The sequence below is a fragment of the Haemorhous mexicanus genome, chromosome 5 (genome assembly GCF_027477595.1).
Source record: "Haemorhous mexicanus isolate bHaeMex1 chromosome 5, bHaeMex1.pri, whole genome shotgun sequence".
In the NCBI taxonomy this organism is placed as follows: domain Eukaryota; kingdom Metazoa; phylum Chordata; class Aves; order Passeriformes; family Fringillidae; genus Haemorhous; species Haemorhous mexicanus.
The window spans coordinates 29,356,329-29,373,441 of NC_082345.1; the positions used below are offsets into that span (position 1 = coordinate 29,356,329).

The 17,113-nt window shown below is 44.1% G+C and overlaps 1 protein-coding gene across 1 annotated transcript in view; it reads right to left on the reverse strand.

The window, feature by feature from the left end:
• The window catches only part of UTP20 (UTP20 small subunit processome component), a 63,392-nt gene that overhangs the window by 3,001 nt on the left and 43,278 nt on the right, over nt 1-17,113 (reverse strand). The window contains exons 39-58 of the mRNA XM_059846692.1: nt 16,220-16,359; nt 15,641-15,720; nt 14,549-14,838; nt 13,927-14,066; nt 13,337-13,493; nt 12,453-12,551; nt 11,689-11,856; nt 10,855-11,021; nt 9,814-9,955; nt 9,399-9,515; nt 8,519-8,689; nt 7,886-8,014; nt 7,291-7,401; nt 5,981-6,060; nt 5,129-5,198; nt 3,938-4,120; nt 2,985-3,116; nt 1,729-1,861; nt 472-671; nt 61-132 (exon numbers count right to left, since the gene is read on the reverse strand). Of these exons, the coding sequence (XP_059702675.1) occupies nt 61-132; nt 472-671; nt 1,729-1,861; nt 2,985-3,116; nt 3,938-4,120; nt 5,129-5,198; nt 5,981-6,060; nt 7,291-7,401; nt 7,886-8,014; nt 8,519-8,689; nt 9,399-9,515; nt 9,814-9,955; nt 10,855-11,021; nt 11,689-11,856; nt 12,453-12,551; nt 13,337-13,493; nt 13,927-14,066; nt 14,549-14,838; nt 15,641-15,720; nt 16,220-16,359 (2,781 nt within the window). The remainder of the gene's footprint in view (nt 1-60; nt 133-471; nt 672-1,728; nt 1,862-2,984; nt 3,117-3,937; nt 4,121-5,128; nt 5,199-5,980; nt 6,061-7,290; nt 7,402-7,885; nt 8,015-8,518; nt 8,690-9,398; nt 9,516-9,813; nt 9,956-10,854; nt 11,022-11,688; nt 11,857-12,452; nt 12,552-13,336; nt 13,494-13,926; nt 14,067-14,548; nt 14,839-15,640; nt 15,721-16,219; nt 16,360-17,113) is intronic.

The following is a 17,113-nucleotide window of genomic DNA, read 5'->3' on the forward strand; positions in this document are numbered from 1 at the left end:
CTTATGTGCCAGGGCCTGCTCTGTGTCCCCCTGCAGCCCCAGACAGGCTCCTGCCCTTACCTGCTCACTCAGAGACACGTCCAGGAACTTGGACTGCAGCTGATGGCAGAATGCAAACGCGAGTTCCTTCATCTGGGGGAACGAAAAAGGAGCAAGGAATGACCCCACTGAAGGGAGCTGGTAGCAGACACTCAAAGCAGTATTTTGCAGTCACCAAAGGCAGTTCCCAGGGAATACCAAAGGATCAACACAACTTCTGCCTGCATCTTACAATCTGGAAAGGTATTATGCTGCTGTGAATAAGACCCCTCCCAGCAGCAGAGACAACTCCTCAAATGCTTTAAGTGATGAGGATTAGACAGCAGGTAAGTGACTAAAAGAGAAACATGCATGCCAAACTATGAGCTGTTTTTATGTCCCAGTCAGGGAATGAGCATGAGCAGAGTGAAGGAGTAGTATGGAAATCATTACCTTTTTGTCCAGTTCAGCAGTCAAGAAGACTATGGATGCAGACAGCTCTGCTGGTGTCTTTTTTCTCTTCCCTGACTTACTTTCCTTCCATTTGTTGACAAGATCTTCTGGCTTATAAGATGCAAACAACAAGCCAAAGATCTCAGTGGCTGTCAGCCAGACCCAGCTATGAGGATACCACAGGTGAGACTGGATATGATCTGGGGAAAAGAAAACCTCTTTCAGCAAAGGACATGTCCACTGAGAGCAAAAACAGAACAAGGCTACTCCCAACAATTTATTTTTATTGCAACATAATGCTGCAATAGAAAGGTGAATGATATGAACTGTGTTCGTCTGCTCAGAACATAATAAAAGACTTTCTAGCAACTCAATCCAGTCAAAGTGAAGAGCAGCAAAAACCTACAGGTAGCCAAATGTCCCCAGTGATCAGGCAAGTCATGTTTCTGCAACAACTACAGTCCCCTCGGGGACTCAGTGCCACAGCTCATCTGCCCATGATGTCTGGGGGACAGGCTGCTGTGAGACTTGTGTCAGCTGGCCCTGCTGCTGATGGTCAAATCAAACCCCTGGAGAGAGGCTGAGGATGCTTCAGAGAAGAAATGGAGCTGCTCTGCTGTCTCACCTCTGTCCAAGCTGCCCATCAGCAAAATCCAGGATAACAATGATTACCTGCTATCTCACTAAAGGCACCTGGCAGGCTGGACTCTTCAAACCAGACACATCAGGTCTTCTGATTGCAGCAAATGAAGCAGTTAAAATAAGGGCAACAAAATGGCAATAAACCAGCCTCATATTTTATCATCTCACACACAGGGAAATTGCTTTAATCAAGTAACTTCCAGGTCTTTACAGCCTGACAAACACGGTATTTAGAGCACTATTACCATGTGTCATCATTTTCTGGCTGGTATGTATGATCAAGGAATCTCATCTTTTCAGGAGAGCTCAATGTTTTCATCCAAGAGAATGTAATTATGGTGAAACATGCAATAGTTTCCAATTATTTGCTCTGTGGGTAATCAAAAGCACTTCCCAGCAACTGAGACAGAGGGTGTGTTGTTTTCATCAACCATGTAACCTTTTCCATTAGCAACTTCTCTTTCATTGCCCAATAACTGCTGTGTGTTAGCATTTTGCAGAATGGAAACCTTGTATAATAAAGTTCAGTCATTTCTATTAGCGTGTGAAAAACCACAAGGCACACAAAGAATCTTTCTTGGAACACAGCTGTACTAACTCCCGAATGATACTTACCCCAGATCCTGCTCACAACATCACTGTTCTTGGTTAACTGAATCAAGTTGCACTCTGTGATTAGCTTTTTTACCAGCACAAGAAAGCTGAATAGCAGCCTATCTGCAGCCTTCTCCTCTTCTTCTTCAGTTATCTAACAAAATCAGCAAGTCAAGAAAGATACTTATGAGAACCTGAGGACAGTCCTGATTAGTCCTTGCTAAATAAATTTCAGATCAACCATTCAAAAAAACCAGAAGACTGACTTGTACCCAATTCCCAATGTAAACAGAGCAGAAACACCTCCACTGAAGCATTTCCTCTGGAGAGAATCTTTGCAGGAGATTGTATTAGAATAATTCTTGTTTTTCATACAGACATTACTGTTAACAAACTGCTGGGTTTCTAAATGCAAGCAACTACACACATTATGTCTGTGCATGTACTTGTGCATATTTCATCCTCATCATCAGAGCCCAGCTGAGTGCAGATTTGCCTGTATCACCTGGGAAGCCCGGAGTCGTTATGACAACACTGTGTGTGCTGCCTGTGGGCCTCACCCTGCCTGTAACCACCAGCTGGCTTGATGTCAGTTGTCAGCACAGGGTGTGATTACACCAAATTTCTCCTCACTCCAGGTATTTCATTTTCATCTCTTGCCAATTTACAGATCCTGAGATTCTCTTCTCTCTTGTGCAAGGGCAGCTTCTTAACATAAGTAACATTCATGGCCACTCTCCAGGCACAGTGACTGGGATCCCTCTGGGATTATCACATGCCAAGCAGAATCTGAGGCAGCCTTGTTATTATGAGTTAATCAAGTGCACTAAAAAGATTTTCCATACAACAAAACCATGGTCTTAAAGTACAGGAAGTACTGTGAAAGTTAAAGCTGTAGATAACACTGCCAAAGCAGACCGTCACATGCCACACACTCCTGACATGCAAGGCTTACACAAATCTCTGCAGCTAGCAGACATTTCCCACATTGCAAGGAGCAATATATCTGCTGGTTACACTGTACAGTTGCAGGCTCAGGCCAGGTGGCTTTGCAAAGTTTCTTTTCCCCTAGTGCTGTGACATATGACATCAAATTTGGGCTTACAGGCAAAAAAATAAGGTTCTAGGTCAGTCAGGTCCTCTTCAGAACAGATGCGTGTGTTTTGTGTGTTTCTTCAGTCTTGAACAGTAAGTTTAATCTCTCCTACACTTTTTCCCTTTCTCAATTTTCTTAATTCTCTTTACTTGAGTTTCATGCATGGCAAAAAGTTACTTACATTTTCAAACCTACTTGGGTTGATTTCTTTTTCGATCAAAGTGAGGACTGCTGCAAGCCGCCGTTCAAACATCACTCCATCCACTTCAACAAACAAACCGCATGCCTGGGCAGCCAACCTCCTGTGTGAGCTCTGACACACAAAAAATTAACTCTTATAATCAAATCCTGCAGCTCCTAAGTGCAGGAGCTGGTAGCAACCCTTACTTTCTGCCTGTAGCAGTAGCACCTTAAGAGAAGCTGGTTTTCAGAGTATACTGAAAAAGGAGATGCTTCCAACAAGGTATAAAAAGCACCCAGCAGCACAAGTTATCCCTGGGAATGCACCCTAAAACTGAATGCCAGAACTGCTGAAATCCCAACTGCAGAAACCCGCGAGCTCCTTTGCAATTCTTCGCAATGCAACAGGCAGCCTACAGTTACAAACCAAAACTGAACATACTAGGATGGAAACCATGAAGTGTTGAAGAATGCTAACTCTACTAGTGTAGAGGGACAGAGCCTGGGCTCAGCTAGAGGACAGCTTATCACCCAAGCACCCAGATCCAAACAGCAGATCTTGAAGACCAGGTTTGCTGCCTTCCAGTTACCAGCAACAGAATGAAGCATGTCTGAGATAAAGTCAGCACAAAATGCTGGGATCAGAAGAGCTTTAAGGAATTTGCTCCAACCTCTAACTGAGCAAAGACTACACTGTGAAATACCTGAGCCAAAAGTGGAACTGTTAGAAAGCCACAAAATGCAGCTGGGAGGAGTCTGTAGGTTGAGCTAAAGCATCAGCAGGTCCCTATATTTGTGCAGCTTTATGAAGCTGTACCATTTCTTGCTCTCTAAGTCAGGAATGACTAATCCACCAACATACCAGCTCTGGTACTAGCAATCTCTCACTTGCCTTAATCTTACTCAGCCCTCCAACAGAGTTCAGATCTGGTCAGTGAAAAGACCCAAGAGTACCTTTTTGCTGTGAAACCACTCAGTGACCAGTGAAAACATCAGATCTTGCTTTTCATTGCTGATCTTACGGAGAAGAGATTTACATGTCAAAGCCGCCATCTTTTTGCATTTGGCTGAGTCATCATTTATCATCATCATACAAAGAGAGATAAAAAACAGCCCACAGTATTTGTGCAGGAGATCCTAGAAAGAAACAGCCATTATCAACCACAAATACCCAAGGAGCTTCCAGCATTTAAAGAGAAAAAGAGGAGTATTTGCAGCACTATATTCAGGAGCAGCGTTAGCCCTGAGTAGGCTTCATGTCAAGGCAGCTGAACTGCTAAAATGGGATGACCCTGTTGTTGGAGCATACAGGGAGTGTACAGCAGCCCCAGCCCCACTCTGACCCTGACTTGCTACCATATCCCTGGGTCAGTGAGTGTGAAACCTTAAAGGGCATTTTCATGCCCAGCTCTCACTGCAACAGGCTTAAGTACTCAGCATTGCAGCAACACCCACATGTCCTTCTCTCAGAGACTGCAGCTCTTTGCCACATTAAAGAGTTCCCAATCTAAAATATTAAATCATCAGGCAGTGCTGAAGCACAGCTTACTGTGCAGAATTTCTCTTCCTTCCAAATTCTTGCTTGACTGCACTTCTCCCAGCGTCCTGAATGCACAGTTAGGCTCCAGCTGCAGAGCTTCAAGGCAGCTTAGGATTTTGCCTACGTGATCCTGTATAGACACACAGTTCTGTTTTGGCTTTCACGTTGATCCACCCCACTGAGAAGCCCTTCCCCTCCAGTCAAGCCAACCAAACAGAACACACCAGTTCTGTCAACAATCTCTCATGAATGTTGAAAAACCCTTAAAGTGAGAAAATTCTAGACTTCACTTTCTATTCTTACCCTGTTTCCTAAACTGGTTGTGTTTCTTCCTGCCATAAATCATGACTGAGTTTATCCAAACTCCAGCTGACACAGCTTTATTTTACTTGCAAACAGAGCACATTAGGCAAACAAGTGCTGCAGACTTTCCAGCGTGTCATTCCTCTTTTGGAGCAAAGCCAGGTTCTTTGGAGATAAGGGAATGTTCTGCTCTTGATAAGAGATAATAGGAACTAGCAAGTGCTTCCAAAATAAACTGCTTGGAAAATGCTGCAAACCACAGAAACTGCCTGATTCTTGGAACACCAGGGGGTGCTTGTTACCTGCGGGAATGTGTCGAGGAGGTACACAATCATCTCCAGTGCAGATTCCCTCCCAGTTTCATACTCGTACCTGTGAAGAAATAAAGGATTAACTGGTGAAGAAATAAAGGATTAACTGTTAGGGATGAGTTAATCCTCCCATGAAGTTGCCAACAATTTACAACAACAACCAATTCCAGAAACATGCACTGATAGGGACCCTTCTACAATGGCTACCAGACCTGGCCTGATACTGTGGACAAGAGAAGCAGCAGGCCCACAGCTCTGCCTGTCAGAGAATGAGCACAGGGACACGAACAGCCCATGAAGGGTTCCAGCCCACTTGAGTCAGCACAGCCACACTGTGCTGGGGAACCTGGTAAACTGCTGTCACCTTGAACAAGGGAGGGGTGAAGCTCAGGAGGAGGTTGGAGGCACAACACTCCTGCAGAATTGGTACAGTTATTTTAACTGTGCCTGCAATTGCACTTGAGACATGGCCATGGGATAACAGTCCCCTAAAAATGCACCTTCCCTTATTCCTCCTGGATTTTCCATTTCACCTATGTCCTAGGGTGACTTTATGATGATTCACAACCAGTGGAGGTGGTAAACTACTAAGCAAACAGCAGAACTTTTGCTTACAAACAGATAAAGAATGATATTAGCAGTGAAACAGGGGTAAGAAAAAAGCATTTGCTTCATCAAACAGCCAGACTTGGGAAAAGGGAAGTGCTTTACAAGTAGGAAAATGAAGACTTCATCCATGCCTTCTGCTCATTACAAAGATCTTTTTGGAATACTAGAATCACATTTAAAAACAAAGTTCTGTTCTCACAGAACAGTGACTACAAGTCAGGAATATAAACTCACTCCAGCTGTGCAAGCATGAAATCCAAATTGGGTTTCAGTTTGTCACCAAGAGGGTAATCCAGAATGTATTTTAAGTAAATCTGGAAAGAAAAAACAATACAGAAAGGAGTTAAAATAAACACTTGGGTAAGCTTGTAAAAAGGTTATGAAGAAAATTAGTGATGGAGCAGCAAGCTACAAGAATCATCCCTTTCATCCTGTTCTTATTATACAAAGGGTCAACAACTGCTGCCAAGCTCTGTGACTGGAACAGGATCAATTTTTAAAATACTACTGTGATTTGCACAGGCACCTGTGAAGAGATCCTGCATCCTTCAAAATCCATCCTGTAACTATGAAAGCTACATTTCCTGATCCTACAGCACCTACATCCCAATGCTTGAGACAAAGTAACCAGTTCTTTCAGTTGGTTTTTCTTTGGAAAGAATGAGGAAGTAGAGGAAAACAATTACGGATTTGTGGCAAATTCACTCATCCTGGGGCTTAAAAAAGAGAAAAGCTTAGTTACATAGGCTTCAAAGCCTCCAGGGGAGGGACCATGTCACTGCTGCTAAGCAGCTCTCCTGCACTTGGCACTGCTGCACCCCAAGTACTGCGTTCAGTTTTGGGCTTCTCACAGCAAGAAAGACATTGAGGTGCTGAGCAGCAATGAAGCTGGAGAAGGGTCTGGAGCACAAATCTCATGAAGAGTGACTGAGGGAGCTGGGATTGTTTGGCCGGGAGAAGAGGAGGCTCAGGGGAGACCTCATCACTCTCTACACCTGCCTGAAAGGAGGCTGTAGCCAGGTGGGGGTTGGTCTCTTCTCCTACGTGACAAGCGACAGGACAAGAGGAAATGGCCTCAAGTTTTGCCAGGGAAAGTCTAGATTGGATATTAGAAAAAAATTCTGCACTGAAAGGGTGGTCAAGCACCGGAACTTGCTGCCCTGGGAAGCGGTGGACTGTTTAAAACAGGCTGGAGGTATTTAAAAGAGGTATAGATGTGCTACTCAGGGACATGGCTTCGTGGTGGATGGGGCAGTGCTGGGTTAAGGGTTAGACTCTATGACCTTAAACTTAAACAATTTTACAGTTCTATGAAGGCACATCACAGTCTCACTATAGGCAAGGAGTCTGTCATTTTGCTATGCACCAGTCTCAAGAACTGAAGCCAGATAGTAAGGGGAATTAAGATAAGTAAAGAAGGGGAAATGGAGTTCAGGGCTCAGCAGGGCTAAGGCACATGTCTGTGAGAGGCAGGATGGCCACACTAAGCCCTCTGGCCTGTTAGACAGCTGTGAATAAAGTGAGAGACTCTTCACTCCACCAACCTGCCTGCACTGGACTCGCACTGGCTCACTCTGACCCGTGATGGCCAGCTGGGCAACCTTCTGCAGCACATCATCAATTTCAGGGACAATCAGCTTCCTGGATAAAATAGCCTGAAAATGTGAAAGCACAGTTGGAGTCACATAATTTTGCTTATACAGTGTGAGACGCAGTACTACAAGCCAGAAAACACTGGTCTCAGATGGTACCTTACCACTGACTTTTTCACACACAGAAAGTGCAACTCAAAGGGGAAAAAGAAAAGAAAGGATGGCTTCCACATCCATATATGTTTCTTTTGGGTAACACAGAATACCTGGTCTAATGATCAGAGATGTTGATTCTTTAGCAAAAACATACTCCCATCCAAATACATCCTCATACGCACTGTGTATAAAACAGCCTCCCAAACAATTTTAAACAGTGACTACAAGTCAAACAGTAAAACTTTGTTGACTTTTCCTCTCTTATAACAGAGAGCTTCAATAGCATCTGCAGGCTGTTCCTGATGTGAGAATGCACAGCCTTTCACAAGGAAGCAGAATTACTGCTGTTCCAGTGGCTCAAAGAACACCCACAACTGCTGCACAGAAATACCTTGAGAAGGCCAAAGGCAGTGGCTTGGCGTGATGAATCATAAATGTCTTCTTCAGCAAAGCCAAGCAACACTTGGAGCTGTTTGCTTGTTATCTGACTCTTTGCATTCTTCACAAGTATTGTTACACACTACAAAATCAAATTGCACATTGTCAGTACACATGCAATACCATAAAATAAAGGTCCATGCCTAAGTCTAACTTGATTTATACAACTTCAGCCTGAAAAGACAAACTGCTGCTCTAGAACATGTGGCCAACACTATTCTCATAACATTTTGCTTTCAGATGGCAACTGTGAGACAAAAGTAAACAAGTGAATTGTCCCCTTCACACGTCTCACTTCAGCTACCAGGATTTACTCAGGTGGAACAAGATACTACAACAACGAAGAAAGAAGGCAAATATGTTTCTATAAAGACATTTCTTCAGACACAAGCTGTGCATTTTTAGGGAGCAACTATCTTTAGGTTTGCATTTGGGAAAGAATCAGCAAGGCCACATATTCCTCACTAGCTTGTGATCTCCAGACTGCTTCTCTAGGGACAGGTGCAGGAAGGATCTGTAGCTGGAAGAGTCTCATTCTAAAAAGTTAATCCTAAAGCAGAAATGAGCAGAGCTGGGTCTGACTTACTTTGAAACAGCTCACAACCAGGTGGAAATTCTGGCCTTTGGCTATTCCTGTCTTGGCAAACTCTTTCAGCAAGAGGAAAAGCTGCTTGATCAGTGCCTCCATATTCGTACTGACAGAAGGCAAAGGGAACTTTAAAATCCACACCAAGGACTGCAGAGCACCAGTTATCACCTGGAAGAAAGAGCCGAAGGACAGCACGTGGATACAGTGACACTGAGAGAACTCTTCTCACTGTTCTACAGACACAGCCAGGCTATCTACAACTGTAGTAAAAGGCAGTTAGCTAAAAAACTCCATCTATTTCAAACCATTCATGGGTAACACCCTTGTTTCTCAGTTCTGAAAGTACTATCTGCAACTCCATTATTCTGTAACTTTGATTTTACCAGGTAAAGAGATGAAGCAGAGATGCCTTCAAGACATGGAAAGCCCCGCTCCAAGTATCTGACAGGGTATGAGATATGTCCTCCACTCTTGGGCTCTAGGCTCACTCAAACCAAAAGCTGTCCCAGAAAGTGGCTGCCTACAGTGCTAGGAATGAAGACTTTGGAGTCGGATCTGAAGTTTTGAGAACACTGCTCCCAGCAGCCAAAGGATCTCATTAACATCCTCACAGATAGTCTGTAAGTTCCTCACATGAACATTCTCTAGGAGAACTTGCCCCCAGCAACACAGAGCAGAGCATTCAGTCCTCCATCAGCCACAAGCCTCCCTTGAGATTACATGTCCTCAAACAATTTAACCTGCACACCTATTAAAGCAGGTTTGAAAAACTGGTGGCTTTCTCTCCTCTTGCAAGTCAACTGCAAGAGGACATTTGTGGGCAGGACTCTTCTTAGTACAGCAGACAGAACACACAGACTTCAGCTCAGAACTGTACCTTGACATCCATAGATTTCAGGCAGTCTATAAGCAGCTGAACAAAAGGGTCTAACATTTCCAAAGCATGTTCCTCAGAAGAATTTACTTTGGATCTCTTCAGGCTCATGTGCAGTAGCTGTCATAGAAAAATCAGGACATTCATCTCAAAATCAGCCAGGACACAAAAGAGGCAAGTAAGGTCCCACAACTGTTTCAGGTTATAGTAGAACTTATGCCATATCCCACCTAAATATTTCAACAGGCTGAGCACTCAAAAAAAAAAAAAATCTCTAAAAGCACCACTGGATTTACAATATACAAAGTGAAGTTAAGACTAATGGCTGTGCTATTAAAACAATATATCCAGAATACTTTCCTTTGCATACTCTTAACAAAATTTTGAATGCAAAATTTTTTATCTGAGGAGATCTTACCCGAAGTCCTGAATCAACCAGGATATATGTGTTAGTCCTGCTGCTGACACGAGCTTTCTGCCCTCCTCTTGTGGGAGTGGGCTGGAGCAGCAGGCAGCTCTCTGGTTGCAGCCGAGGGTCTGGAGGAGGGGTAGCTTTCTTCCTGAAAAGCAGTGTACGTATGGCAAAAGAAAATATTCAGATATGAACCCTCTCCACAACAATCCTGCTGTTGGGAGTAAAAAGAGCTGAACTGTGTTCAGCTGCTTCCCACACAGCAAGCAAAAGCAGGTCACAGATAGACCACAATGAAATAAAACCAATTTGAAAGCACCATGGCAGGCAGGACTCAGACTTGAGCACAACGCCATTATTCCAGAAATAACAAACACACCATCATTTGTATAACATCCTGACTTTCTTCTTAGTGGAGAGATCAACTTTGAAAGTTCCTTCAAGCAAATACACATCCTGCCACTACCCACTGCTCTTCTTTACTGATCTTTACTTCAGTTACTGATGGCTTACAAACACTGCTCCAAGAAGTCTGCAAACAGCTGTCATGCCCTAGAGAAAGCCAGCCTACATAACATCAAATGCAGGACACCCAAACCCAGCTCTGAGCAGTGACACCACCACATGGAGAGAAAATCTGATGGTTCTCCTCATCTTCTGCCTCAGCAGCAAAGCAATAAATTGAAAGCCCATCTTTTTCCTTGTTCCTGGCCCCATGGGAATGTTTGCAGCCTGCTTCTAAACACTGTTCCTTGTCCCTCCATCCTAACATCCTAATGCATGCTATCAACTCATCAGACAGTGAAAAAGTCTTGCTGAAGGTCCAGAGCACTTGCAAGAGAAGACTCCCATGAGTTCCACAAATGCTAACTCCCATTACTAAGCTTTCTCTTTGCCCTCTAACTGCCCAAATGATTCAGTTACATTGAAAACAAAAGGGGAATGAAAGCAATTAAACTCTCATGCATTTGATCCGCTGGATTTGAGAACTGCTATTTCTGCAAGTAAACCAGTACCAGACTATCTGAATAACACCCTGGAACTCACTTGGCCTTCTCAGTGAGCAGAGGCAAATTTTCACTGATGAGACCATGACTGAGGAGGAGGAGGGATTCTGCATTCATGTCTGAGTTGAAGATGAGCCCTGCCATGATGTGACGCAGTGCCTCATGCACCTTCCGGACTATCTTCAAGCTTGTAGTGCTCTCCAGAGTCTGCAAAGGTAAAACCATGAGAATTTAAGAGGACAGCCTGATGGCAATTATCTGTTATCTGTATTCAGAAATCATGGGTGAAACTAGAGCAATTTCTCTCTCATCATGTTGTCACAGTCTCCAGCTCTTTAGGTAAATAACATCCCATTGCCTCAGCTCCGCACCAACATCCCTCCCTTCCTCTTGTCAGCCTCCAGCCAGTTCAGCTATAGCCACCAGGACAAACGAGCTAATGAGCAAACCAGGAAATTCCTGTGTGAGCTTGCACTCTGCTAAAAAACCTGCATCTTTGAAAAGGCAATTACTGCACATGGATAGATCCTGGATACATTTTGTTGACATTTCCTCCATGCACAAGAGAATGAACCAGAGAGCAGCCTTGCAGGACTTCTAAGCTCCAGAGGAAAGAAGAGTAGGCAGAGGGAGAGTGCATGGAGAACTCAAAGTGAGATGTTTCCATTTTAGCAGCAGTTAAAAGCTTCCGAAAATGCCACTCCCTGCCCTGGACATCAACAGTAAAGTCTCACTGCTTTCCCAAAGGAAGTTGGGAAGCCAAAGCAAGATTCCATAGGTGATTTCAAAGTAGCCACCCAGAGGCTCTAGAATCACCTTACAAAATTGAGAGTGCTCACAGTTAGTAAGAGAGACTCTGGCTGACTTTTCTTACCTCCTTTAGTGGCAGAATAAGTTTTGTCACCTGGCCCCTTCCTATGAACTTCCCAAGAATTTCATAGGAATCATAGCTCTTGTTTTTGCGTGCTTCCATAATCTTGGAGACAATTCCCTTCACTTCTTTCTCTTCAGCTACATTCCCAAACAACTCTTGGTTGAAAATCTTTGGAAAACAGGCAAGAGAAGTGATGAGAGAAGAAAAGCAGGCTCCTCCAATAACAACAGAACAACACTATGTTTCCCCACTCGCAGACAAAACAATTCTCCAGGTTTCCTACAAATCATGTCTATCTTTCCTTTGTCAACACAGAACATCCTTTTTTAAGTACACCAGGTGAGACTGTTCTCACACCCCTCTGTGGTGCTGTGACTCAAGAAATGGGACTGCAGTCAGACCAATACATCCCAATACACCCCATCTGTGTGGCCAGCTGAGTTCCTGGGCTCTGTGGACTGCACTGAGTAGATGTCTGCTGACTTGCTCAGCCACTTAGAGTACAGGAAAACACAGGTAGGTATCTTAATCTTGAATTCATCCCTCTCAGGATTCAGGGCTCAGGATACAGCCCCAGAGATACTTGACTTCTCTTGATTCCCACTACAAGGGGGCCTACTGGTGCCTCCTTCCTTGGCAGCACACCACAACAAAGAGCCTGGTTTGCCACCAAGTCAGAGACAACCTACACAAAACCTTCCCCTCCTAGAATATGTCCCAAGCACTTCATGATGCTTTTTCTTTCAGTCTTAAATAGCTTTTACCTCAATCAGGATATCTAAGCAGGGGTCCAAATCACCAGCACTGAGCCTGGTAGCAAGGCCCTTCAGTAACAGGTTCACAGTGAAAGTCAGCACATGAAGCTAGAGAAAAACAGAACAGATCATTCCAAACCTCTGCATTGACCTCTTTAATCATACTGCATGGGGACACTCCCATACCAGAGACATCACAAGTCATGCACTGCACTTGAGCTTTCATTATAGGGGAAAAAAAAAATCACTGGGAGGATGAGAATCCGTGTAGTAGCAAGAGGGAAAGGATCCCTATCCCACCACATACTGCCAAGAGGGCTGGAATCTCCTCTCTCCCCAGGGCTCTTACTGATATACTTAGGCTGCTCTAATTGGGGCTTTCACTGTTACAGCAGCTAGAAGCTCACACTACTCCACTGTGGTAATTCACATAAAAATGATTCTTAACCCAAACCACAGGAAGAAGAAAGATGAATAAATAGTCAGAGCCTTGACTCTGGATCTAGGAAGCAAGCCTTCAACTAGCATCACCACACACTGTCTGTGCAGTCTCTGTGGCAACTCCCCCCAGATACTGCTTAGCCCTCATGACCTTACTGAAAGATTTCCTCTAATCTTACTGGAACCAGAAATTCATCCTTCCCCTTCATACCTCAACTCTTCACTAGGAAAATGGCTTAGACTCTCAGTTCTTTGAGGGTACAGACCCTTATTCCACTTGGAATGGCATAACAGAGACTGATGCAGGCATTAGCAACAGTATTTACTTGCATTATACCAAGCTATTCTACCAGTGCAAAACAATTTCAATAGCAACTTCCCTTTGGACTTTCCTCCCAATACATTACAAAAAAAGCCTACAGAGAGCAGAAGAGGAAGAATTTCAGCATTACCTGGTAGCCATGGATGAGTGCAGACCGCATCTCCTTTAAGATATACAGAAGGTAGTGCACTCCCAACGCTTCCATGATTTTAATGAGGGTGTTGCGGGCAATGTCCCGTATTTCCTGAAATCTGTTTCTCAGGAATGTGCAGACCTTCAGCAGGATGCTGGGAATGAAGGCAGACAGCTTTGTTCACCTCCAAGCAGAGCAGAACTACTTACACTGCCAAGGAGGCTGCTTTTCAGGACTGTTCCACAACCATAGCTGTACTCACAGCCTGCCTCACAGAGAGGTTTTATAGGCATACACAACACCTACTGTCCTTCAGGACATTCTACTGATTATCCTTTCTTTCTGTACACTATTCTTTCCCCAGCACAAACAGCCCTGCCTCTGCACCTTGATTCACAGCTCTGCTCTTAGGTCAGGATTTACAGAAGTTAAATGCTGAGGTGCAGAGGTGCATGTCACTAGGAACAGGAATTTCCAAAAGAGTCTGTAACAATGTCCCTCTTGACTTTAGCCGTGTACATAACCACAGCTTGAGAAAGGTGCCTGCACTCCTTCCCTGAACAATGAACAGCCCCACTGGGATTTACCTTGGTAGGTTAGCTTCCATCACTTCCTGGGGAAGACACTGCATCATTCTGACCATTGCAAAAGCTAATGGAACACGAACTACCTCATCATCATTCACAACATTGGATTTCACAAGCTTGTGCTCCTCGTCTCTTTTAACCTTTTAAAGAGAGCAAGACATAATGCACTTTTAATATACAGAAACAAACTCTGCTTTTTCTCAACAAACCCTGTAAGAGGCCAGTATGGCAGGCTGCTGTCCTGCTATCCTGATGACTGCAGGAAAAACCCATACAGCTAAAGGAGAGCTGAGATAAATCCCTGTGTCTTCAATACCGAAACTAGGCTGGTGCAAACAAGTGGCTGAGAACTCTTCAAGAGGTTGGACAAAGTGAATCATTTCACTTGTGTAGTTTGAGACAGTTCTCAGCAAGGAAGTTAGGACACCACATCCACACTGACCAGAGGGTCTGTCAGTAATCTCCATGACCCAGCAAAGGGCCTTCTCTGTGCTTTCAGATGGTCTCTCTCCAGCTGTGTCTGTTTTTTTTTTAATGTGCTGCTTTTTCACTGGCTCTGAAGCAGTATCCCAATCCTTAAATTAACAGCCTACAAAAGACCTTTCAAATGTCAACTCCTCACCTTTGCAACAATACAGCTGTGCAATTTAGGCAAGATGTTGACTGTAACTGTTTCTTGAATGTGTTTGATCAGACACTGAAGCTCCTCTTTATTTCGGGGTAAGAATGAAACAGGTTTGGGCACTTGTTCAGCATTTTCAGATGGCTCAGCTGCTTGCTCAGGTTCTACTGGCTTCTCAGAGAGATTCTTCCCATTCTTTTCTTCAACCTCCTCCTCTTCCCCTTCACTCTGCTCCAGCTCCATGGCTTCTTCAGCCTCCACCACTGGCTCAAGGTCCATGGCAGCAGCTTCTATCAAGTAATTGCCAAAAGTACAGGTAAATGCAGGAGAACACAAAACTTGAACCCTTAATTGAGGCTCCTGTGACAGCTTGGTTCTACATAAAGCTCCTACCTACCACTAGTGACAGCAAACTACCAATAAACATCAGGCTTCTACTGAGTAAAGAAGCTTGGGCTTGGTTTTGATGAGCACCCCTCAGGGCCAGGTTTAAAGCAAAGATTATGTTACTCTGTGTCTGAACCCCGCAGTTAGCTGAGCAGAGGTCAATGTGCTTGAACTGTAGAGAATTGCCATTCACTTAAAATTGAGGATTTCACAAGGCAAGAGGTACCAACAAGCACAGCTGTGAGACATCTTCCTCCTTCACCCAAAGGTCCCAACATAGGTAACCACAATAGTGAAGAAGCTGAAAATACGACTTGGTCCCATGCAATGGCAAGGGAAGCAAGGTAAGGACATCTTGGCTGCAGATAACCATGAGAGCAGCCAACATCAAATATAAAAACCTCAGATGTGTCAGACCTTGAGACTCACACAGGCCAGAACAGCCCAGGTTCTGGGCTGTTATGGCTTACAGAAGCCTGGGATGGAGTGGTAATGTGGACATAATTCCCTACGCCTCTCCCGACTTTGTCAACACACAGGAGGAAAATCTGCACTTCTCCTGAGGAGACAAGTAAACACTAGCTTCCAGTATGCCCATTTAAAAAGAAGGAAGTAGCTGACGTCAAGAGTAAACCACAAAACTTGGACTAGCTGCATTTGATCAGTCTGAGGTAGTGTTCTTACAAGCAGACACAAAAAGCTCACCTTGGTTGTCAATGGTCACAAGCTGCTTTTCAAGTGTTTTATGGTCAAAGTGAAAGGCTTCCAGCACTGTCTCTAACAAGCTGCAGAAGGAAAACATGAAGAAAGATCAGCCCTCTGGACAAAAAGAAGAGGATGCATATACAACAGAAAAATCTTACAAGCACTTTTTGGAAAACATCAGATTTAGTGACCTTGCACCATAAGGAGGTTTGTCCTAAAAAACCCCAGAAAATAAAAACTGGTTACTTCTTAGCTACATGTATTCTGTGACCTAGCTCAACGTGAAACCTCACAGAGAGTGGTACTGGAGCAATGGAGGTGTCCCACGAGCAGCAACAGCCGGACAGAACACCTGCCATGCATTCAGTGAGGCAAGGTGTAACAAAGTAACAACTTATTAAAACTTCATAGCTCCAGGCTGCAAGCCTTGCCCACCTTCACTTGCCCAAGGCCCCCTCAAAGCCAGCAATCTCTCACCTAAGAGAAGTGGCACAAGTCCATGAGATGCCCCTAAAAACACTGAATTGTGCCTAAGCAGTCTTTGGAGAAGCCCAGAGCAGCACTGCTCGTGGTACCCACCTGACTCCCAGCTTCGTACCAATCTGTCCTGTTTGCAAGACATGGATGAAGTGCTTTAAGTGGTACAAATAGGCTGACCACGAAAGATGTCGGCAGACAGCTCCAACAACTTCAACTGAGGCTGTTACCATATTTTCATGCTGTTCAAAAGAGACAAATTCAGCTGCTGCTGTTAGCATTCACAATGGTCGTGTGTCTATAGCATCCTTTACCCAAAGCAACAAGAGACAGAAGTAATGTTTGTCTAGTGGGGATGCTTGCGATTCAGTATTTTTAGATCTCCTCCTGAGCATCAAGTTAGGAAAAAAAATAAATCACAGTCCCTCAAGCAGATCTCCAGACCCACTTCCTCCAAATTATTCTGCACATTTAACTTTTCTCACATACTTAAACCTATGGGCTCACTTGTGCTAAGAACTAAGAACAAGAACCAGGGTCAAGGCATCCAGCCACATACACATGGCACATTGCTGGTCAACTATAAACCCATTCCAGATGTGAAATAAAACGTGTCTATTTCTTCACCAAAGTTTCAATCAACACATTTTACTGCCCTCTGGTCAAAGAGCTACTCAGTCACTCTACTGAGGGGCACAGACTGCACTGCTGCAGGGGCTGGGTCCTGTGTCTGAGCTCTAATTGTCTCAGCTTCAGAAGAATATTTCTGACAGTAAGCAAATTAGACATTTACTTTGCTTGATAGAAGCAGGTCTGCTGTTCTCCTGGTAGTGTGCAGGGAACTAAAGAAGTGTGAAACCTGGCTTTTAAAAGCTACAGGTGGAAAGTCTAACCACACTGACATTAAAAGTAATTCCACTGAAAGAGAAAGTGACTAAAAAAAAGTCACCCTTCAGATTTTAATTATAAAGCTGCTATTGATTTCAGATGTTTTCA